General features: G+C 52.2%; 1 protein-coding gene across 8 annotated transcripts in view; it reads left to right on the plus strand.

The window, feature by feature from the left end:
• The window catches only part of LOC116762578 (store-operated calcium entry regulator STIMATE), a 54,560-nt gene extending 30,972 nt beyond the window's left edge, over positions 1-23,588 (plus strand). Inside the window, exons 2-11 of one of the 8 annotated variants that reach the window (XR_004352284.1) lie at positions 5,290-5,338; positions 7,401-7,496; positions 10,896-11,017; positions 16,108-16,220; positions 17,261-17,338; positions 18,088-18,237; positions 20,053-20,163; positions 20,435-21,384; positions 21,853-21,942; positions 22,525-23,588. Coding sequence is in view for 4 of the 8 variants with exons in the window: in XM_032649709.1 (XP_032505600.1) it covers positions 5,290-5,338; positions 7,401-7,496; positions 10,896-11,017; positions 16,108-16,220; positions 17,261-17,338; positions 18,088-18,237; positions 20,053-20,163; positions 20,435-20,494 (779 nt within the window). In the remaining 4 variants the exon portion in view is untranslated. Of the gene's footprint in view, positions 1-5,289; positions 5,339-7,400; positions 7,497-10,895; positions 11,018-16,107; positions 16,221-17,260; positions 17,339-18,087; positions 18,238-19,632 lie in introns of all 8 variants that reach the window. The other 7 variants (XR_004352283.1, XR_004352282.1, XR_004352285.1 and 4 more) reach the window with 7 other exon arrangements.
• The last annotated feature ends 754 nt before the right edge of the window (positions 23,589-24,342 follow it).

Below are 24,342 nucleotides of genomic sequence, written 5' to 3' on the forward strand. Positions count from 1 at the left end.
TCAGTGGTAGAAACGGGGAAAGGGACACGTCCAGATGACTCCTCAATTGCAGAGTTGGTGGGAGAGATTGACAGAGTCAGGGGAGGAGACTATGGAGGCCCCAGAGGTGAGGAGACTTCCATTCTATGCAGAAACGGGGAAGCCAGGCAGGACTAGCAGGGTGGGCAGGAGACACGACTCTGCGGGACCAGGCTGCACTTGGAGGGTCACTGGGTGCCAGGGCTGGGGGAGGAGGCTGATGAACCCTTGGCATAGAAACCCTGAGAGGGAGGGCTTCTCCCCAAGGGTCAAGCAGAGGAAGGAGAGCCTGTGGAGGGAGGAGAGAGCCATTGGGAGGTAGAAGGGAGCCACAGAGGAACACTCAGAACATTGGGGGGATTCCTAGAACCCTTCTAAAACCCTGAGCTGCCTGCAGGCGCAAGAGGGAGGCTGGTGTGGAGAGGTCAGGTTGCGGCTGGCAGACCCTAGGTCACACGCTTCTCAGAGACCAGGACCAGGATGGGGTGGCTGGGCCCCAGGACTGGGAAGAGTGGACACAGAGGGGAGGAGAGGGAAGACGGTCCAGGACAGGGCCTGCAGGGTGTGGTTTGCTTTCCTGAGCACGTGTTCTGTGCCAGCTGCTTCCACCTGTTTTCTCTTGTTTAATTTTGAGGTCAACCTGCTAGATCATAGAGGCCCCCCTCCTTTTTTTCTTTTTACATAAAATCACATAGTAGCAGAGGACTCACAGCGCATCTCTCTGGCTATTGGCCACTACTGCTTTTCTGGCGATGGGGCCCCACACGTGTCTCTGGGACGTGTGTGCATGAAGGCAGACAGCTTGCTGGGAGCCCCCCGAGGGCTGTGCGCCCCAGCAGCCCCCTTGTCTGCCCCCCACTCTCAACACCCCCCCACCCCCCTTCTTTGTCTCACGAGGGCCTCTCTTAGGCGCTGCTCCGTCAACCTTGGGTTCCAGCTCCAGTGTCGTGGAGTGTCAGGGGCCTGACCTACCTTTGAGGTGTGCCTGCTTCCCCTCCACTAGCCCTCCGGCCTCAGGGGACGTTGGTAGATACGTTAGAAAGGATGGATTGCCCTTTGCTTTGCCCTCTTGCACTGTCTTGAGTTCTCTCCCTCCTGTGGAAGCACCAGGAATTGAGAAAAGATCGGTTGTCCGAGGGCTGAGCCTGAATCACTCTCTGGAGCTTCTGAGGGAGCAGCTGCCACAGCCCCGTGGGGAACAGGCCTGTTTGGGAATGGTTACCTGGCTCGTCGTCCATCAGGGACCCGGAGGCAGCTCCTCATCTCTTACCTGCAGAGAAGTCTTGTGTCCCCTCAGTTTCCCACCTTTCACCACCACCAAACCAGAACCGGAAGTGCAGTGGAACAGTGTAAGTTCCCAGCTCTGGAGTCGTCCTGGACTGTTCTCTTCCTCTCACACCCCCACCCCATCCACCCTGTCGGCAAGTCCTGTCGGCTTAGTGTTGAAGATACAGCCAGGATCCCACCTCCTGTCGTCCTCTCCTGCTGCTAGCTGGCTAAGCCACCGCTGCCTCGCCGTGGGTTCTCATACTGATCTCCCTGAAGGCTGCTCAGCACAGCAGCAGGGGTGAGCCTATTCGACTGTAGGTCATAGCGTCCTGCCCTGCAGCTGCCCCCTCGTCACTGCAGGCAAAGGGGAGCCTTTACTCCCTGGGCCACAGGCCTGGGAGGCCTGACTTCATGTCCCGTACTCCCGCCTATCCCTGGCCTCTGCCTGACGGCTATTCCGCAGACACGGTGATTCTCACTGACTGATGCTCTCCTTCCAGGCCTCCTCATCTGTCCCTGCAAACCCACTTCACAGGCCCCTTCACTCCTTTCCTGCTTTCCTATCCCTTGTTGCTGCCTGGCATGCTCTGTGTTTACTCCTCTCTCCCCCCTTGAAAGTAAGGAAGGTGGGGGGTTTTGTCCATTTCGTCGCCTGCTGAACTGGCCCCATAGCACAGCAGGCCCCTCAATAACACATGGCTGGGTGAACGGGATCTTCTGTTCTTTTCCAAATTAGATCTAGAGTAGCTCTCTTAATGCTTCTTCTTCCTTTAATTAAAAAAAAAAAAAGATTTTAGACTCACATATTTTAGGGAAAGGGGGTAGGACATGGAGAGGGAGAAGGCAGGAGCCACACGTCTGCTCTTCAGAAGAATCTGAATCCACTCTGAGTCCTGTGTAGGGTGCTCCTGCACACGGACAGCCTGCACACACCCTTCCTCTCCCTTTCTTGAACCAGAGCCCAGCTGTGAGTCACATCACTTCTCCCATGTCCCACTTTGCTGCATTAATACAAGTCTCTGACACAGGCTTGTCTTTTTTTTTTTTGAAATAAAAAGAATATGAACATGGAAGAATGTTTAAACCATTCAGAATGATATAAAAAGTCTATGGGTCCCCTGACCCATAATTCCTTTCATCAAAGGAAGCCTTTGTTAACAGTCACTTACATATCCTAGGGAAAAAACCCCTGCGTAATACCAGCAGAAATATATATTCTTTAAAAATGGGTCTGAACAGAATCATGGTAGGCATATTATTCTGCAGTTTGTTAATATAATTTGGAAGTCTTTCCATATTAATCCATGCAGATCTACCTTGTTTCTAGTAACTGCATGGTGTTGCCTCATACCGTGATGTATATACCCGACCCCACGTTGATGGCTTCTTCCTGGGTTTTTGTTATGACAGTGAAGACCTATATACATCTTGGCATGTGCTGCAGTAAGACCTGTGCAACACGTACCTGGCAGTGCACTGCAGGTTAAGGGGTGTGGGTATTAACAGTTTTGATCGATATTGCCAGATGAATGTTTGGACTGGTTCATTCTTCTAGAGTGTGTTTTCTTCCCAGCTTTTTATTTCAAAAAATGTTAGACCTAAAAAAAAGTCTAAATAAATTTAATGAATACACAAATGTCCTTCATCTAGGTTTATCAATTACTGTGTTGCCACATGTATTGGTGTGCTAAGGCTGCCATAACAAAGTATAGAATGGGTGTATTAAACAACAGAAATTTATTTCCTCACAGTTCTGGAGTCTGCAAGTCCCAGGTTAAGGTGTCAGCAGGTTTGGTTTCTCCTGAGGCCTCTCTCCTTGGCTTGCAGGTGGCTGTCTTCTCACTGTGTCCTCACATGGTCACCCCTCAGTCTGTGTGTGTGTCCTAATCTCCTTTTCTTATAAGGACACCAGCCATGGTGGATTAGGGCCCACCCATGGACCTTGTTTTACTTTTATTACCTCTTTTAAGACCCTGTCTGCAAGTAATCACATTCTGCGGTCCTGGGGGTAGGACCTCTTCATGTGAATTAGGGGGGTGGGAGGAGGAATACAATTTGTCGCATAACACCATATTTGCTTCTCTTTACTTATTGTATATTATATTAATATAATTATAAATATTATGTAATTACTTTGTATTTATAATTATAGTGTAATTATTTATAAGTTATACCATTTATAATATGTTTATTATATATAATTATCATAAATAATGTATAATTTTCCCCCTAAACCACTTGAAAGTAAATTGTACCCATTCTGGTACTTTAGCATGTATCTCCTAAGAATGAGGACATTCTTCTTGGATTATGTTTTGATGTCCTTTATTTTATGCTGATGGGGACAGACTCCCCTGAGGAGAAGAACACATGAGCAGGAGGCGCTCTGGCCCTGCCTGTGGGCTTTCCCTCCAGATGGCTTGTCCTGGCCAGCTCCCTTCCGCATCTCCTTCCTGAGCCCCCAGCCCCTCAGCCCAGAGGATACTTGCAGAACCTCTGGGCCTCCCTCAGCTCCTCCCTCAAGACTCTTCGGCCTTGTTGATGTTTTGGATCTGTCATGTGTCAACGGGATGAGACCCCTCCTCACAATTACACCTGCTTTTTGGTCTCTCTATCAAAATGTCTCTAAACACCAGACATTTCATTTCTGTGCATAGACAGTCCTTGCTTTGCAACCCAGGGGCTGCCTGTATTTATTTAGGGAAGTAGGTCTTATTGATTGGCCACCCGTTTCTTTCTCCCTGCCTTCCCCTTCCTGCATCCTCATTGCAGCTTGGGGCTCTGCCAGAAGTCTGTTCTTGCCTGCTACCATCGTGTCTGTTTCTTCCTCTATACTTCTGTGTGGGAGAACATCACACATGCGGCACTTGCATTGTTTGTTTTAGTAGATAAGAGTCGTTGTGGAAATAAGTCTGCCTAGGGCTTCAGTGGAGGACAAGACACTTAGAACTTTTTTGTTTCCTTCAGTATAAACGGTTATGTCTCAGACCCACCTGAGGTGAAGCTGTCAGTCTGGGGAGCCCTTTGCCATTTGACGTGGTCAGGCTGTTGCTGAATGAGCGTCCCGCCTCCACTGTCCTGTGCTGGGAGTGCCACTGCCTGGTGCTGGGACACAGTCAGCATCCTTGCTCAGTCCTCTCCACCCCCAGAAACCCACCATCTACACAATTCAGAGCCGCTTTTCCGCCATTTCCACCGTGTCTTTGCCTCTGCTTAGGTCTCTTCCCTGGCTTTTCCTTCCCAGCAGGATTCATTCCAGACTCCTTGGCCTGGCACTCAGGACGCTATCTCCCTTGTTACCTGCAATATTAAAGGCAAATCAAGTTATGCCACACACACTCTGTCACGTCATGTCCCTGTGCCTGTCAGCTCATGGTGTGTGCTCTGTCCAGAACGGCTGTTCTCTCCCCTCCCTGGTCCGTTTGCTAGCCTCGCCCCCGGTCCCCAGGACTGGGCTTGGCCACCTTCCTGACTGGTGCCTTTCCTCCAGGCAGGCAGGCGGGCTCCTGCCTTCACTCTGCCTCAGACTTATCTGTTCTCAAGCGCTCGCCACCCTTGCGGGTACGTGTCTGCCCTCCCCTACAGCTGCCTCTGCCTTTGTCTCCACAGTGCCTGGCTTGGAGCAGGCACTCTGTGAACGTTTGGGTGGGTGGGCGGATGGATGGATTTGTCGTTGGATCCTGAACTTAGAAGTAGCTACATTCCCCTTTGCAGTTTCCAGTCCCTGTCTGAGAGACCCTTGTCACAAAGAAGAAAATACAATTTTCCACACGCTGTGAGGAGCCACTCTTCCTAAGTAGCCGGTTCGGAAGAGTCCACTGGTCGGTAGCAACAGGGCCTCTGAGACCTTCATGGCTTCTTGCACATCATCCCATGTTAAAGAGCAAGTACCCTGACTCAGTGGTTTTAAACACTGAGTGTGCCGAGAACCCCCAGCTTGTTAAATGCACTTCGCTTCCTTATCACTGTAGAAAGGTATTGAATATCTATCTTTTCTTTCAGTCAAACGCTTCAGAGAACCAAAGCATGAAAGACGTCCTTGGAGGATATGGTGCGTATTTAAATATTAACTCATTCCTAGAATGCTTTTGACTATTTGGGGGGTTTTTTGGGGGGGGCATGGAATGTGAGCAATTATACATAACATAAAGTGTTGAAATCCATTAGTCCAGTTAATCATCAGGAGCTGTGTATAATATGAAAGCACTTCTGTTTCTCCAGATAACTGTTGAGTCCACTATAGGGCTAGTGACAGCCAGATGGTGGCGATTCTGTCATAACTCTGCTGTCTAGTTTGAGGAGGTGGAAGATGATACAGATGTATCAGTCCGTGCTGCAGGCTTTGTTAGTTATGTCTGCCTGTTGTTGGACTATGTTAAATCTTTGGACTCTCTATGCATAAGCAAAAAAATCATCTAAATTTGGAGATAAGTCAAATGTACCATGTAGATGCCCCTCTCCCCAAAACTAGTCTTTCTTAGTCCCAGGATGACCTTGTGGCAACAGTTTTTCCTTCATAGAAATGGTGGTTAAAGCTTCAGACATAGCTTCCAAAGACAAAACTCCAAAAAAATAAATCACTTAGAAGGAGACAGCCAGCTCCTCAGGACAACATAATGCCCTCAAGAAGCCATCTTTCTTGCACCTGTCCTAACAATAGCTACTTTCCCTCCAGAGGAAACTTCTGATAAATCTCTGTGATAAAGGCCCCTTAATAAAATTATAAGCATATTCTTGATTGATCTTCAGTGCATTATTTCTCAATGTTGATAATTCGTTTTTATTTTCCACCAGTCGGTTTCTCTCAAGTCTGGGTATCTAGCTTAGGTGGGGGGCCTGGGGGAATGTGGAGTTGGGTTTTACACATAGTCCCCTTTGGCAGCTCCTACTTTGCCGTGATTTTAGGAAATGATTTTCAGGCCTCAGTTGCAGGGTTGGTCTGGATAATCTCTAAGGTCTGTTCCAGCCCTGAGACCCATGACTGTGTGCCCCCTTTATCACCCCTGTCAGTGGCCTGGCCCAATTCTGAATGCCCAGCCTGGGAGGCCAAGAGAGGCGACCACAATCCAAAGGTTCCTCGACCGCAGACTGTGAGTGGTCCCCAGGTGTTCATGGCCGAGGAGAAACTGAGGGCCCACGTTATCTCCACAGTGCTCCTGCCACCTGTCCCAGAGACTACCAACTTTGTTTTTTCTTTTCTGAAACTCCTGTCCTCTAGGCCAAGGGCTGGCAAGCTGTAGCCCGCAGGCCCAATCTGACTGCCGTCTGTCTCCATAAATAAAGTGTCAACGGGCTGCTAGTGACCGGCCGCTCTTACACTGCAGCAGCAGAGTGCATAGTTGCTGCAGAGCACGATGGCCCGCAGCCTAAAATATCTACTCTCAGACCCTTTACTGAAAAGTTTGTCTGCCCCAAACGAGCCCATTGTTTAAGCGGCAGCAGCTGAAGGTTGTTTAGGGTTCCAGAGGCAGTGCTGGATGAGTGCAAGTCTCGTTAAGCTTGCACATCATTCAGCTTGTGTGTGAAGTCGGTTGGGAGCTCTTTAAAGTAGAGGCACCTCAGACCCCATCCAAAGCTGTGTTCAAGCATTTTGTTTTGAAGTAACAAAAATGAAAAAGTGAGGGCTTCCCTGGTGGCACAGTGGTTGAGAGTCCGCCTGCCGATGCAGGGGACACGGGTTTGTGCCCCGGTCCAGGAAGATCCCACATGCCGCGGAGCGGCTGGGCCTGTGAGCCATGGCCGCTGGGCCTGCGCGTCCGGATCCTGTGCTCCACAACGGGAAAGGCCACAACAGTGAGAGGCCCGCGTACCGCAAAAAAAAAAAAAAGGAAAAAGTGAAAACACACACTTTAAACGTGTTTCGTGTGTTTAAATCTGTGTTATTAATCAGTGGCCTTTCAGGGATGCAGTGTTACTGTTTTGAAAGGGGGCTGAAACGCCAAGCCTGAGTTAGTCCCAACGTCCCAGGAAGAGGTGACTAGTAACTGGAAGTCTGGGGTCTCCCCAGTGGCTTTTTTCTTTTTTTTTTTCATGTTTTAGACTTATCATTTTCCCCAAATTGGTTATTACCCTCCTGTCAGAGTGATAACAAGCGCTGATTCTATTTTGTACAGGTTTTTAGACACTTCCAAACAAGCCATAGGAATGCTGTTCATCCACTTTGCAAATGTATACCTAGCAGATCTCACTGAAGAGGACCCTTGTTCACTGTAAGTGGCCCGTAGTTGAGTGCAGACATCACCTGCCCCTCCATGCCTTGCTTTCTGCTGCCAGTCATGTTCCCTCTAGCTTGGGGAGGGGGCAACTCCCCTTCGTCTCTGTGCTCATCTGAGAGATTGTTGTGTGCGTGCTGGGTGTTAAGGTTTTGCCCAGTGACAGTTGCCCTGTGCTCTGGCTTTCTGCTAATCAACCTAAGTTCTGTCCCTTGGCCTTCTAGTGCCCTTATGTCTCCCAGTTTCCAAGCAGCCCCTGGCAAAGCAGCATAATGCCCCAAAGGAGTGTCTGTGCTGGAGCAGTACACATAGGGGCTTCTCTGTGGTGTCAGCCATTCAGGGTCAAAGCCATTGTTGACCGTTTATTGACCAACATTGACCTCTTTGACCTGAAGACCATGGGTGGTTCTGCCTTGTCAGTGCAGTCAGTGTGCCTTCCACACAGCCCCCAAAGCTGTCTGCCTAAAACCCCAGTTGGGCCATGATACCTGTCCTCCTTGCGGACAGCACCCGAACAGTGCCACTCTTAGCAGATGGAGTAGAAGAGGATGCTCCCCTTCCCTATCCTGGCTCCATCTGCTGCCTTCCTCGCTCAAACTTAGTGCCCCAGCCATGCTGGGCTGCTCCTGGTGGCCCTCGACCCCACCAGCTGTCTCCTGCTTCTCTGCCTTTGCTCGCACTGCCCTCTGCCTGGGATGCCCTCCAGCCCTGCCGTGCCTCTGAGGGAGAGTGGGGTGGAGGGCTGGTGAGTCCCTTGCCAAGAGGTTCAGTGTATATTTAAGACCATTTGGACTGGAAGATTCCTTTAAGCTTCTCTTGTTTGGTGACAGTGTGTAATTTTGAGATTTAGTTCAGGTCCCGATTCAGAAGGAGGTTGTAAAGTCTTCCCTCCCCAGGGTTTTTTACCTTAAGACCTGGGTAGGTTGTAATCTGTTAGGGTGTAGTCCCACAGCAGGGGGCCGGAAGGGCGATCCTCCCATAGGGGAGTTGGTTAGGAAAGGGCCTTGTCCTTCTAACCCTTGAGCCCAGCGGCAAGCTTGTGTCATCCTCTGGTGGATTTTCTTGGTTGGCCAGGATATGCTGAGAGCCAGCTGCTCACCCTGGAGGCACTGGGGTGAGGAGACCTGTCTCCTGGTGCCGCCTTGGTCACTGGTGGACTTTGACAAACTGAATCACAGCTGGGATGGAGAAGGGACTGCTGACAGATCTCGAGTGCTTAGCCAAAGGAGAAAAGGCCCAAAATGGAGTTAGGGGTGGTGAAAAGAGCCCTTGAATGGGAGGCCAATCAGCGGGAAGGCAGCTCAACTTCCCCGAGCCTCTGTTTCCTCATCCAGATCCCCAGGATCACCATGAAGGTTTCATGAGGTGATGAGTACATGCAACGTTGGAAGTCATAGAGGCACTTGCCAATGAAGATGTTAATAGCTCAATCAGAGGATATTGTCATTAAAACATAGGAAAGACAGGTGAGCTCCAGCAGTCGGTTGAAGAGCTGTTGGAGGGAGACTAGGCAGGCAGAGCAGGCCTTGCCCCACAGAGTGGAGAGGTCCTGGCCTGTGGAAGAGCAAGTGCTGCAGCAGGATTCATTCCAGCCCCATCATCCGTGAATAGCCCTGTGACTTTTTACGAGTGGGGGAAGGGTTGGGCTGGACCTGGGGCATCTTGGTACTCTACAGACCTAGAAGGGAAGCCAGTCAATTCAGGGAGAGGAGAAGTGTACAAACAGAGGAGGGTGAACAACTTCCTGTGGCTGCAGGGGTGCCCCGTGCTGGGGATACTGCTCTGGGTGGCAGTTTGGCTTTTGTGACATCCGAGGGGCTATGATTCTAACAGCACATTTGTGTAGCACTTAATACGTGGCAGGCACTGTTCACGTATGTTGACTCGTTTGATCCTCATAACAGCCCTGCAATATAGATACTTGGATTATCCTCATTTACAGTTAGAGAACTGAGGCAGAGAGAGATTTATATAACTTAATTGAGTTCACACAGCTCAAGAGTGATGGAGCGGGGATTTGATCCCAGCCAGTCTGGCTCCGGGACCCACAGGATACCCTGTTGGCTGCCAGTCTCACCTGTGTTGAGTATAGAGTCTAGAGCTTTCTGTCTTTATTCCTAAGGCCTGGCACACAGTAGACTCGAATCAGTGTTTGGTGAGGGATGAATGAACTAATGCATGCGTGTGTATCAGGTTCTCTTGATATTTTCAGGATGGGTCCCAGATGTCAGAACCACTTGAAACCAATGCAGTTTAAGCATCTGAGAGCAGCTTTAGCCTAGGGCCAGAGCTCAGCTGTGAACTTGGAGAAACTGCCTGGGAAGCAGTCGCTATGCCTTCTCTGGTCTGTGGTCTGAGAGTGACCCCTTGTGATTTTAAAGAGGAAGGGCAGGCAGGAAGAAAAGGCCGTCCCCTCCCTCTGGTCTTACCACTCCAGGGCACTGGCAGCCGCCCCCTTCCCCCCTCAGCACATGCTCCCTCAGGTTTCAGAGTGCTGTGCATGTCACTGAGGCCGCTGAGGCTGGGCCTTGGGGTTGGGGCCATGGGCCTGCATAAAATGTCTCAAGCCTGAGCAGCTCAGCAGTGCCGCAGTTGGTCTGTGGTATCCAGAGCTTCCCTAGGGGGGTTTCCTAGCCATGTGGCATCTAGAGGGCTAGCACCTGACCCGGTGACTGCTTGTCTCCTGCTTTGTGTGGAGAGCTGCAGCCTGTGTTCAGGGGCCTTTCCTTGGTGAGGGAAGGAGTGTGTGTCGGACAGATGAAAACAGACCCCACGAGAACGAGAGGTCAGGGTGGGCATGCTCTTCTGACCCTCCTCTCCTTCCTCCATCATCTTGCCTTTTCCATGGAGGGTTAAGCTCTCTCTTTAGAAATATTTACTTGTGCTTGCTTCCATGGCAGGCTCTGAAGCACAGGGATGAGCAGGGGCCACGTGGCCCTGCCCTCTTTGGTCTAGCAAACCCCGGGGGCCATTTCCTGAACTGCTCTGCTGCAGCAGCACTGTCTCGGGGCCTTGGGAGGGCTGGGCCTCCAGGGAACGAACAGTTATGGCACAAATTATTTTTATCGATTAAGTTCTGTTTTGCTACCGGCCTCCTTGGCTGCTTCCAGGCACTCTGTCCCAGTCTTCGTTTGGCAGGAACACTTGAGGGCTTTTGAGTTTCTTGGTCACGCCTCCATCCACTTTGAGCAGTGCACTGTTCCGGGGCGTGAGGCCTTCCTGGGCTCCCGGAGGTGAGCCCTGCAGCCTCTTGCACAGGGGCACCGGAGGCTCCCACCTCCCAGAACAGGACCAAACAGTGCTGGGTCCCCAGCCTTGACCTTGGCCCTGGAAGCACGTGGGCCCAGCTCCCTGGGTGGTGTTTCCTGATGGTGCCACTGTGCCCTCTTCTCACAGGTACCTCATCAACTTCCTCCTGGACGCCACCGTGGGCATGCTGCTCATCTACATGGGCGTGCGCGCCGTCAGCGTCTTGGTGGAGTGGCAGCAGTGGGAGTCCCTGCGTTTTGGCGAATATGGTAACGTACCACGGACGCTAGACAGGGCTGTGGAGGGGGCTTCCTGGAGGGGGCTCTGCTCCTTGCCCCGTACAGCCCTCCAGGCTAGTGGGTTCGGAGAAGGTCCAAGAGCTGGTGGCTGTGTCCTCTGTGTGGTGGAGAGGCTTGTTCTGGAGCCTGAGCTCCAACCTCCTGCCACATGCCCGAGGCAGGTGGGTGCCTGCTTCGCTGCCTAGGCTCCTAGGAGACAGGAGACACCCTAGAGGCAGGGAGGGGCACAGCCCTCACCTGCAGGGCTGTAAGGCCACCTCGCTCTGCCACAGTTCCCACCAGGCTCATACCACCTGCCCACCTCACTAGAGAGATGGGAGGCGGCTCTCAGTTTGGGAGTTGCCCCTCTTTTTGCTGCATGTCTGTGCTTGTCCTGTCACTGGGCCATTCCACTACTGGGGCTCACAAGGTCAGGACTGGAGTGTCCATCCCCCAACCCCGGGGCCAAGTCACCTTGCTGACCGTGGGCTGCCCCCACCCCAGCATCTGGCATGTACGGTCACCAGGGACACCAGGTGAATCCTCAACTCACAGAGACACAGCTTGAAACAGGTGACCTGGGGATGCTGGCCCAGCTTTGACCCACTCCATCTTGTCATACCCCATGGGATACAGCCTGGGTAGGAAGCTGCCTTCATGCTGGCTCCGGGCACAAATGCAGTGCCTTTTACTTGATACCCCCAGAGAAACAGCTCGATGTGCCCTCAGCGGGGCTGCTGGTGAGAGGGGCTTCTTTTGGCCTTGCCCCGCTCTGGGGATTTAGCTGTCTCCCACCTTCACAACAGGCCTTGCTGTCTGGAGCCAGGAGCTCCCATTCATGGGAACAGCATCAGTGGAGCCTTTGCCATGAGAGGGGCACGTGGGACAAGAAGGAGGGATTCTGTGATGGAACGACCGTGGGATTCTGGATCCCACTCTCCTTTCCTGGTCACACCTCCCAAAGAGCTCATGGCTCTGGGCCCAATGGCCGCTCACCACTACATGGCTGAAGACTCACAAGGGACTGACATTTAAAAGGGGAGCCGGTTCGTGGAGCTGGCTGTGAGTGCCTTGGGTATTTCTAGAAATCTTAAGTAATTGTTTGTCTCCATTGATGGGAGATGAGCTCAGGGAAGGGCTTTTCTTAGCCTTGTTACTTGATGCCTGATGAGTCACTGACTTAAGATAGTGTCCGACACACAGCGTGCGCCCCTGTGCCTCCAGGGAAGGCTGCAGAGAAGCTCCAAGTCACTGACTCCTCAACTTGGAGGATGGAAATGGACCACAGCGCACATGGACCAAAGCAACATCATCCTCATTTATAGGATAGGCATCCACAGGGGTTGAGTGACACAGGAAGCTCACCCAGACAGTGCACAGCTTGGAGGGCCTCTTGGCTACTACACTGAGATATGCAATCCTTCCACCATCTCCAAGAGCAGTGCTCATAGCTTCTTCTTTGCTGTTAAGATCCCTTCCGGAAGGCAGGGCTCTCAACTCAACTGTAGCTGAGCAGTGCTACGAGAGAGCCACTCATAGCCAGTCATGCCGCTCAGTGACCTGGGAGTGGAGGCCAAGTCTGGTCCTGATACGCTGGACATTATGGTACCACCTATTCCCAGTGTATTTTGTTTGCATCCTTAAGAGAGATTGAAAGGAAGAAGGCAGTGGTTGTTTAAACCTCTTGTTTCCATGCCACCCTCCTCCACCCACTTAGCCTGCCTCAGCCCCTGCCCTTGCGTCATCCCACCCCTGCCTTTGGGAACCAGAGTCTTCAAGCCAGGGTGTTTCCACGTGAAGCTGCCCTTTATTGAGGACCGTCTGGGTCCTCCCTCCCCAGGCTGAGGAAGGATGGTGGATGTCAGTTACCTGGTTTCTATTTCTGTCAATTTCTATTATTTTTTCTTGCGGCTAAAACAAATTACCACAAAACTAGTGGCTTAAAACAACACAAATTTATTATCTTACTGTCTGTAGTTCAGAAGTCCGACATGGGTCTCATGGACTAAAACCAGGGTGTCAGCAGGACTGGTTCCCTCTGGCGTCTCTAAGGGGAGAATCGGTTTCCTTGCCTTTTCCACATTCTGGAGGCTACCTACATTCCTTGGCTCGTGGCCCCTTCCTCCATTTTCAGGGCCAGCAGATGCAGGTTGACTTCCTCTCATATCATATCGCTCTGACCTTCCCCCACCTCCTTCCACTCTAAAGTGCCCTTGTGATTACATTGGCCCACCTGGATAGGCCAGGATGCTCTCTCTTAGTCAGCTGATCAGCAGCCTTAATCCACTTGCAGCCTTGAGTCTCTGCCACAGTAGCTCCACAGTCACGGGTTCTGGGGATTAGGTTGTGGACATTATTCTACCTATTGCACCTGTTAACCGGCCCATCCACTTGAGGCAGTAGTTCCAGGTAGGCCACAGAGCTCTCTTCTCAGGTGAGAGAAGAAAAGGGGCTTGTTTTCTAGGTGTTTCCATGGTCCCTAGAAGAGAAGGTGAACTTGCTAACAAGAACATGGGCCGTGGGGAATAGACCACACAGCCCTGAGGGGCGAGACAGGGTCCAGGGAGTACGTGGTGTCTGCAGTCTGAAGACCAGGCTGCTCTTCCTTAGGCAGAAGCCCTGAAAACGAGGTCTCTGTCCTTTGGGCACCAGTGGTGTGTGGGCTTTGCTGCCCGCCGCTGTCCCTGTGCTCCCTCCAGAGGCCTCTCTACAGACGTGTTCCGTCCTTTTGGTCCCATCCATCCCTGTGATTTATCCTGAGGAAATAATCCAAAAAAAACAAACGCCCACGTACCTCAGTGTGTCCAGTGTGGTAAAAAGCAGAGCATGCGAGAATGCCTGGCTTGTCTGTCCTTAAAAGACGAGGCTGTGGACAGACTTTCAAATGAAACAAACCAGAAAAACCAGCTCATGTGCACTCACTCCAGCTGTGGCTACGAGGGCTGGATGCTTGGAGGAAATGGTGTGTGAGAGTGGGGTCACATGTGACTTTTTACTTTTTTTTCCACCATGTATTTATTTATGTTTGTTTATTTATTTATTTATTTGTTTTTGGCTGCCTTGGGTCTTCGTTGCTGTGCGTGGGCTTTCTGTAGTTGCGGCGAGTGGGGGCTACTCTTTGTTGTGGTGCACGGGCTTCTCATTGTGAAGGCTTCTCTTGTTGCGGAGCGTGGGTTCTACGCACGTGGGCTTCAGTAGTTGTGGCACACAGGCTCAGTAGTTGTGGTGCACGGGCTTAGTTGCTCCGTGGCTTGTGGGATCTTCCTAGACCAGTGCTCGAATCCGTGTCCCCTGCATTGGCAGGCAGATTCTTAACCACTGTGCCACCAGGGAAGTCCTCACCGTGTTTTTAGACTTTCTTACTCAAGCATCTACATGAAAAACAGAGGCAGCTGCCTCTTAAGTTGTGGCTCTGAAACTCAGAGCAGTGGAATTCAGGGGGCAGTGTGAGGCCCCCTGAGAAGGAAAAGCATCTTCTTTTTGTCGGCCACTTAAAACTTGGAGCAAGTTTTAAGTGCTCCAAGTGAGCATGCTGAAGTGAGCATGCTCTGAGCAAGTATATTTTCTTTTGATATTAAATGTTAACTCGTTGTGTTGACTTTTAAACACACTAGTCCCAATTCAGACTAGATTGGGATTCAGTCCCACTCCTACCAAGTGCTTCTGTCTGACTGTCCCCCGTTTCACTTAACAGTTTTTAACAAGTATTTTCAGCTGCTGTTCTTGAGGACTTTCCTCAATAACATCAGGTAGTTTACCGAAAGGATTACAAAACTCCATTAAAAATCTAGTTAGGAGAGATTGCACTTCTGAAATGACTTTTTGGCTCAAATGTGAAAGTAAATAGGACACCGCAGAAGAGGCAGTGACGTCTTTCTGCATGTTTTCTGTGCACTTCTCCAGAGGTTTTCCAGAAAAGGGAACAGCCTGGGGTTGTGTCCATTACGGCTGCTGGAAGGTGTCCACTGGGTTTCCACCACATACAGCTGGCAAGGCTGCGGGCCTCCGGCACCCATGCTGGACAGGGATTGCTGCAGAAACTGCAGAATCAAATGAGAAGCTGGATGTTCCTCTGGAGACCAGATTCTCCTCACAGCCTGGATTGGGGCCTTTGTCTCCCCTGCAGCGTTACTCTCTAGCCCTCTCTGGGCCAACGTGGTCACAGAGCTCCGGCAGGGCTTCCAGAGTGGCCCCTGGTGGCCTCCCCGCCCCCCCCCACTCTCCCCTGGGTCTCTCGCTCTGGAGGCGTTTGTGGTTCCCAGGGACTCACCCATCCCTTGGGTTCTGCCTGTCACTGAGGTTGTAGGATGTTCCCTGGAGGGGTCCTCCACCCTTCATCAAGTCCCTTTTGAAACTTTCTGGAGGCACTGAGTGTCCCCCAGTACGGACTGTTGGATTCCTGTGATTCCTGTGCTGTTTCTCAAGCACAGTGACTAATGGGATCACAGACGGACCTTTGTCACAGCACCTCCTCACCTTGGAGGCTCCTCTCTTTTCTTCCATGTCCCCAGCCCAAGGTGTTTTGGGGTGCCCCCCTAAACAGAATCTGAATTTCCCCAGAATCAGGTTTCTGTTTTCAGGGCTGAGGGCAGCAGGAATGGCCGGGAGAGTGGGCCAGGGGTAGGAGGCAAACAGAGAGGTCATTTGCTGCCTTCATGATTCAAACCCTCAGCCCGCTCATGGACGGGGGAAAGGATGGGTAGCACTACAGCCACTGGAAAAATCAACAATGGATAATAATAGCAGTCTTGCTTAACACAGCCTCTGCTGCCAGTGGACAAAAAGAGCCAGCTTTTCTGAGCTCCAGCAATGGGCACTTACTAACTTTAGTGCTTTGTAATTATATCTTGGGCTGTCTTGGAAGAAAGGCCACTTTGGTATCTCCAAATTAGGAATTCTCTGATTTTGTTTAAAACACCCACATTTGTTTGTTCGGCCGAGCTGATTCTTGGTGCTCTGGAGGGCTCATTCAGGAGTTCTGGGGTGGGGTGGGGTGTGAGGGCTCACAGGAGCTGTGGGCAGTGGGGGGGGCGGGGCATTGGTGTTTGCGCCCCGCGTGACCAAGCCCGCTCTCCCTGCAGGAGACCCTCTGCAGTGCGGAGCCTGGGTTGGACAGTGTGCCCTTTACATCGTGATCATGATTTTTGAAAAATCTGTCGTCTTCATTGTCCTCCTCATACTTCAGTGGAAGAAGGTTTGGCTCCTGTTCCCTTCTTTACCAGCTCCTCGAGACGCTAAGCAGGACAGTACTCCCCGACCCCAGCCCTATTGGGAAACTAAATTGGTGGTTGTTGTTGTTTTTTTTAACTCCATGAATACACCTGGATTGGTTCTGATGGGGCAGCTCCTGGCTACCTATCAAGAGCAGTAACTGGTCAGTTTTTTACGTAGCATCCTTCCACTTCAGCCATACACGTCTGCTCTAGATTAAGCCTTGGAATATATAAAGCCCATGAAAATACAGTCCCCACCCTGGGCTTGCTTACGGTGGTCGGTTAACTGTAAGTGTTGTCAGCGGGTGTTCTCTACGTTTGCAGGTGCTTCCTCATACACCTCTCTTGGCCAGTGGTTTAACCGAGCCTTTTGGTGCCACAGGCAGTGTGGCTGGTCACAGGTTCCCATGGTTCCTAACCCTGCCCTCTGACCCCAGGGCTGTGCAGTTAAGCTTCCACTGCCCACAGGAAACCAGCCAAAGAGACTCTGGGGACAAGTAACTCAGATCTTGACCTGCTTTGGTTTTATTTGTGGCTGACATTTATTTTTTTAAGAAAATAAACCAAGGCTTTTGGGAGCTGTTGCCCTTGAGGAGGCGGTTGGGGTGCAGGGTTTCTGCTAGAAAGTGGTCGGCACCTCATTGCTAGTAGCTGTGATGAGCGCCCACCAACCTCCTCCTCTCCTCACACTCTCCAACCCCACCCCGTGCCTGCTTCGTAAAGTGCTTCCCGCCCCACCCCTGTCCCCCATCCCCGCGTCGCTTCGCTTCTCAAGCACTAACTGCTCCCAGTGGTCTCCAAGGGCGTCAGTCCCTTGTTAGCTGTCAGGTCTGGGGGCTGTGCGGCCCTGGGTGTGAGGTGCTGTTCTCATCAGGGCTCTGGGGGGAGTGTCTAAGCTAAGCCCCCTCGCAAGGCCTCGTGGGTGATTTCCAGTGCCGCATCAACCCTCCACTCCCCCACCCCTGCCCCAAACTTTCTCTGGGGTCTCCTCCACCCTCACTGAGTCTGCTTCTCTTTACAGGTGGCCCTGTTGAATCCCATTGAAAACCCAGACCTGAAGCTGGCCATCGTCATGCTGATCGTCCCCTTCTTTGTCAATGTCAGTGCCTTGTTGCATTTTTTACCCTGTTTGCCCCCTGCCTTCCCACGTCTGTCAGAATTCTGAGTCTGATGGAGAAAACACCTTATAGCCCTCGGGTCCCTCCATGCAAGCATTTGCCACCTCCTATCCCCACCCCGGACCTGGAAATAGCAGGATTGCTTCCTCAACATGCACATCCCTGCTCCGGGGCCTCTGTGCAAAATCAAGGGTTCTGGGATCTTTGTCTTGCCCTCCCTGCTCTGTGTGTAACAGCAGCTTCTAGATTAAGATTAAGATCGTCAGGAATTCACCCCCGTCGTTTATTCCTGACCGCAGGGCTCCAAGAGGAACTCATGAGCACTCTGGCTAGAAATTAAGAAATAAGAAAAGAAAACGGTAAAGGAACCTGGGGATGACAGATGTGGCAGGTGTGCCGGCCAACTGCTCGGCCCAGGGGAGGAGCCCCCACTAGGAGTCCGGAGACCTTGGTTCAGGCCCCACTCTGCCAACTGCTGCGGCACCCGGAGCAGGCTGTCCCCATCAGTCACCACCACAGAACCCCTTGGGGTGAAACAGAAGAAGGGACATAGAGATTGGGAATCTCTTCGTAGACTGCTGAGAGAGAGAGCAGGGGGCCTGGATGTTTTCCTTTCCCTGGTTCTCGATGCTGTGATCTGGAGCAGGGGTGAGAAGGATGGGTGTGGGGCTGCTCAGCTTGGTTTCACAAATGGCTTATCCCGGAGTAACCTGCACTTTTCTTCCCCCAGGCTCTGATGTTTTGGGTAGTGGACAATTTCCTCATGAGAAAGGGAAGGACGAAAGCTAAACTAGAAGAAAGGGGAGCCAACCAGGACTCGAGGAACGGCAGCAAGGTCCGCTACCGAAGGGCCGCGTCCCACGAGGAGTCAGAGTCTGAGGTAGGGCCGAACCCTCGTGCCGCTGACCCAGGAGGGGTCTGGTCTCGTGTTTGCATCTGTCCTTCTCTTGAGTGCTGAGTCACAGCGCCAGCCAGCGGGAGGGAGAGGAGGCTGACAGCTCCCATCCAGCCTGGACCCACTCCTGCTGTCCCGTGGGCCTTCCTAGGGCTGGGAGCTGGAGCATCTGTTGGGGGTGGCTCGCCTCCAGTAGCCCCTCTGTCAGTGGAGAAAGACAGGAAAGGGAGGAGCTGCCTTGTTCCAGGGAAGCTGTCAAGGATGTGTGGGCCTGGTCGTCGACCTTTAAGCATCAAGGCGCTTGAATCCCTGCCTGTCCAAAGAGCAAGGGAAGTGTTGGCTAAGCCACCAAGAAACTTCTGTAGGAGTAGCCAGACCTCCCAGGGAGAACCTTACCTCCCCATATTTTCAAGTTTCCTGAGTTCAAATATTTGGACTTCAGGGAGATTGGTGGTCATAAATAGGAGCCTGGAGGTGAGGTTGTGTGTCCTAGGCAGCCCACAGCACCCACTTTGCACCTGCACTGCGCTGTGGGATGGGGGCTACAGAAATAGCTGAGGCCTTCAGACTTTTGGACAAGGAAGATGACAGCCTGCACAGCCCATCGTAGCACTCTGCGATAAGTTCTGAGATTGAGGCGTTGACAAAGCCCTGTGAGGACTTGGAACAGTTGGTTTAGCTCTTGGGGGCGTCCTGGAGGGAGCTTTGAAAGCTGACTAGATGGAGGACAGAGGGGAAGCCCGTCTCTTCTCTAGGTGTCCCTAGAATCTGGCACGAGGCCTGTCGGGTTGTAACAGCGCAGTGAACATTAGGTGAATGACAAACAGTGTTTCAGGCAGAAGCAGCTGCTCCTGAGCAGTTGTGGTCATGTGGTTTGGCATTTGGGTACTAATGTGAAATTCACTGTGGCCAGAGTAGCATATATTCCGGAGGGTAGGATGGAATGACAAGAAGTAGGTACAGGCAGAGCTAGCTGGGCAAGGTGCTTTGTGATCCAGGGTGAGGAATGGGAATGTGCTGGTGCAGCAGGGAGGGAGCCAGAGTGTTTGATCAGGAGACCAAGACTGGAGGCAGGAAGCCCTACAGGGAGGGGTGGTGAGACCGCCCTGCCGGGGAGGGGAATGAGCTCCCCTTGCATAGGTGCGCTTCGGGCCTCTCCATCCTGACCTATGCTGTGCCAGTCCTTCCCTGGTGCTCTGAGGTCTGTGGAGCCAGGCAGTTGGGCAGTGAACGAGTGTTTGCCCTGGATGCCCTAGCTGCGTGGCTGCATCGTTCTGGGGGCTCAGAAGAGCAGAGGGCTTCTGTTTGTCTTCAGAAGTTTACCAGGTTGGCTCAGAGCAGACACTCTGAAATCTCCCTGCTTTATGTTGTGCCCCACAGGTGTTTTCCTTTCAGAACGGGGCTTTTCAGTCTGCTTTTGCTGTATTTGAACCAATTTCAAGGACCTAGGACTCCATGTGTGAAGACTGGGCTTTTTTGCCAGGATGACCATAGGCTAAGTTTGCTCTGACGTGGGTTCGGTCACAGCCGGAGGTTGGATGGAGAAGCGGGAGCAGAGGGGAGGCGTATCGACTCAGCACTGGTATCAGTAGCCCGTGGATGCACGTGGTGTAAAAAAAAAGTCTGGGGTGGGCCAGCTTGTCTCACTCTGTAAAGAGGGCCTCCCCATCACCGTCTCCTAAAGAAACCCGACACTTGAGGCCTCCTAGACAGGCTGGCATTCTGTGCTGGGGTCCAGGGTGGGTAGGTGAAGAGGGCACTGCAGGCAGTGACTCAGGGCCACGCCTCTCCACCACTCAGATCCTGATCTCGGCCGATGACGAGATGGAGGAGTCCGATGTGGAGGAGGACCTCCGGAGACTGACCCCCCTGAAGTCCGTGAAGAAAAAGAAGCACCGCTTCGGGCTGCCTGTATGACGCATCCTCAAGCTGGGGTCGGGTCGGGGCCCGGCCAGCCGCCAGTTGGCCAAGGGTCACTCCGCTGCGTCTTCCCTCCCCTCCTCTCTCTGCCCCTCTTCTACCTCCACTCCTCCCACGGTCTCTGCCCACTCCTAGACTACTGTGACCCGAGGGAGGGAGGCCGCTGGCCCGGCGTGGCAGCTGGAGGTCCCCACTCAGTTGCACTACAAACACTGACCAAATATGCAAGCGAGGCGTTTTGTTTGTGTGTTGTCGTCCCAAGTGGTGTTGTGAGGGACCCAGAAGCCCTGTCCTGCGTCTGGCCGGGTGGCCTCGAGGATGAGAACTCACGTGCACACAGACCGTGGGTGGAGCCTTTCGCCAAGGCTCGGGGGAATGTGAAGACGTAACACGTTTGGGGGCTAAAAGTTACACATTGACCAGGTTGGAACCGCAACGCTTTCTTACTCGAAATGGCTTTTGTAACTATTGATTTCTATAGCTGGTTTTATGAGCTGTCACAGTGTTAATGTTTTTTGAGTATATGTTTATTTCCTATGGGACTCATGGGCAAAACATAGATTTTTAAGTCTTCCGTATACTGTTAACTTTTATATTTTTAAGTTATATTTTCATACTATTGTATTTAAAAACTCTTTTTAATCCCCAAAGAAATGGGTTTGTTTGCCTTTCATGGGTTGTGAACTGGTGGGTGGAAAAAGTCGGGAATTTTTTATTTGGAATATTGTTAGGTAATCTACGATCAGATGAGGTAAATGATTCCGGTAAGAAGGGAGGTGGGCCCTCATCTGAAATCAGCAAACCCGGTGGTTCTGCAAAGGTCAGGCCTGAGCAGGAGGTGGCCAGTCCAAATGTGGATCCAGGGCCCACCAGCTCCTTGGCACTTCTGCCGGCAGGTTAGAGGTCTTACTGAAACATGCTAGAAAAAAGAGCGTAAGAGGATTTTGTGTCCAGAGAAATTGAGACTCCGAGGCCACTCCTGTTTGTTCCCTGCCTCTCTTCAGAGCCTCCAGATCTGAAGTTTAAAACACAGTCTTGGCCTCCCCGCCTCCCATGGTGCAGCCTTCAGAACCAGGCTCTGGACCCAGCTCTGGGAACTTCCTCTCAGGCTACGCCTTGCCTGTCAGCTTAGTGTTGTCGACTCGTCTTCTAGAGAACGCCTGTCTGGCCAAGTGATCCTGTTTTTCACATCCTCCAGAGCAGCGGGTGGAGGTGAGCGAGCTTGCTCTCTGTGTCCACAGGCAGGACGAGGTGTTTCAAAGCTTGTAGCCCCCACTCCCCAGCATGGGCATAGGCCCCGTGCCTTTGGGAGTCTGCTGCCCAGCAGTGGAATGGGCAGACCCAGGCACTTGCCCTGCTGTGGGAGCAGCAGCCCAGTGTTTTGTCCCAGCCCAGAGGCAGTCATGGAAGTTTAGGAATAGAGAACCGCGTGGCTAAGGTGCGAGCTGGAAGTGAGATCAGTGCAGGGAGGCCACACCACCCAGAACCTTCTTTTTAGGTTCCTACCTAAAAACCTACATAAAAACGTGTCACTCAAACAGATTGTGTCTGAATTGTGGCATGTGAGCCACGCTGTTAAACCAGGCATCCTGGGCCTGTCCTCTGCCTCCCACGGTCTCACCTGTGTGGGTCATGGAGAGACAAGCCTTGCGGAGGCCTTCTCAGCCTGTCGTCCTGTAGGAGTCCAGAGGGCCAGAGGAGCTGGGACCTGAATTGCAGTGGGCGGCGACTCTGTTACGCTGGGCACCTGCAGCTGGAGAGGAGAGCAGGGTGAGATCGGAGCCCATCTCCGCTCTCCCTTAGCTTTGCTCTCATTTTATGCTCCTCCCCCCTCCCACCCTCCGCTGTGTTAGTGGGGGGCTCCCCACTGGGAAGACCAGGACTGACATCAGTCCTGGTAGGTGGCAGGCATCGCTGACTTGCCTTACTCTGTCCTCCTGTTTTGTCTTGGTTTGAATAACCTTTGGCCACAGCTGTTTTCTGCACCTCCCTGAGCCCAGAATCTGAGCTTCACTTTCAGTCTTGAGCTCCTCATGTTTCCAAACCAGGGACGAGGGTGGGGAAGCCACAGGTGTGACGGATGGAAACTGGGTTATACAGACCCCAGATGATCTGCTCATCTCAAGGCTCATCCCAGCGCCTGCTGGGCAGTGGGTTTGGGGGACAAAGAGGTAGCGAGCGAGCAGTGGTTTCTCCCTGTATCCTGGTTTTGAAAGGGCTTTAGTCTCTGAGCGTCAGTTGTATAGCTGGCTAACTAGGACATGGACGTCTAACAGGGAGTCTGATCGTACAGGGCCTTGTCAGCGTGCGGGCCTAAACGGCGTGGCCTGATGTGTTTGGCCTTATCCCTAGGATAAGCTTCCTCACCACCTGCTCCAAGGTGCCTTATGAGGTGCAGCTCTTCACCTGCCACATGGCAAGCATCATTGTGCTTGAGAAACCACGGAACACCAACTGTGTATTGTGCGCCATCCGTCTGATTTGTCCAAATCTGGACCTCAGCCAAGCCACCCATAATGGAAACTTGTAAGTCAAGGCCATGAACAAGTTTCTTGTAACTGATAGAAATAACCCGATGAGGTAGAACTGTCATATCCGAATGGAAGAGATCGTTCTTGCCCATTTTTCCTTTCACTGACAGTGGGTTGTTGACAATGGCAAGGAGGGATGTTGGTGAGATCCCAGGCAGTGGCTTCTTGGTCTGCTCAGCCCAAAGACCTGCCACGTGAAGGCCTGTCAATTAGCCTTCGGGCACACTGGTGGCCTCCTGCCTCAAGCTTTAACCTGTGCCTCTTCCTGACAACAAGGAGTCATGGGTTAGGTTGACCTGTCATGCCTTTAAAGGGGAAATATATAAAGGCTCAAATTCAGGTTATTTCTTCCCCTCTTCAGTGTGGGCCTGGAGGCTGTAGCCCAGAGTCCCCATCTGAAGGCTGCCCCAGGAGCCCGGAAGGAGCAGCAGCTGTCAGCAGCTCTCTCTGCCCTCCAGACTGCAATTCACTGGCCTTTTTGCAGCCAAGCAAATGCAGACGGCTCTGGGAACTTGCCGTCAGCCAGAGCAGCCACCTTATAGGGGGCAGGGCTGGCCTTTAGAAGTTTCACACATTTCCAACTAGGAGTGGAGAGCTCTGTGTTTTACCCTGTGAAACATTGGCAGCTCTGAAGGGCTTTGCTCTTGGGGAGGGACCTTGAGCTCCTGAGTGGGTGGGTGGGTTGGTTTAATTTGATTTCTCTTTTCATGAAGTTTATTAGAAGTCAGACCTACGTAAGCAAACCATGACCGACTTCCACTGCCCTCCCAGCACGGGTGGTTAAATCTGTGGTGTTACGATTCACAGAAACACATTTTTTGAAATGAAAGGGAAGATGATGTACTTAACATTGTAAAGTGGTTTACAATAAAGTTTGACATCTTATTACAGTTTTTTAAAAAAAGAAACCATCACTTTTGTGGTTGTTGGTTGTGTGTTCTGTGAAGTTGAAACAGCTTAGTGGGGGTCAAGAAAATGTCCCCAGTGAGTTAGAAGGTTCTCCCCAGAAAATAGAGTGAGAATGAATCTGACATCTCCTTATGGCAGATGTGGAAGCCAAAACCTGCCAAGGGGAAAAAAACCAAACATACTCTTGCCATTTCCACTTCCCTGTTAATGCGAGTAAAAGCTACTCTGCCTGCCCCCCCGCCCCCTGAGGAGCGAAGGGTGCCGGAGAGATGGAGTGTGAGGAGTGAACATCCCACATCCTTGTTCCTGAGGCCACGGGGCTGGAAGGCAGGTGCCCCCCCTGGGCAGAGCTGGCTGTGGGGGCCAAGCTGAAGCGCTGGGAGCCAGCAGCAGTGCCCTCACAGGCCAGGCCTGCCCTCAGTGCCTCTTGGCCCCTGCTTGGAGCCCTGGGTCTGTGCCCGTCCAGAGGCATTCCTCATGTCAGCACTCGTCTCAGATGGAGCCTGGCAGGGCTCGCATTGGCCTCCTGGGGCCAGGACCAGGCAGGGGGTATCGGGGTGGGTTGAGGTCTGACAGCAGCAGAGCGGTGTTCCAGACAGCCAGACATCAGTGCCTGGCTGGGTTTTGTCTGCCCGGAGCCTTCAAGGATAAAAATACTCTCCATCACAAACTGACAAGGAGCTTGGGCACGTCTCATCCAATGGGGCAGACCCTGACCTCCTACCCACAT

This window comes from Phocoena sinus, chromosome 11 (genome assembly GCF_008692025.1).
Source record: "Phocoena sinus isolate mPhoSin1 chromosome 11, mPhoSin1.pri, whole genome shotgun sequence".
Lineage (NCBI taxonomy): Eukaryota > Metazoa > Chordata > Mammalia > Artiodactyla > Phocoenidae > Phocoena > Phocoena sinus.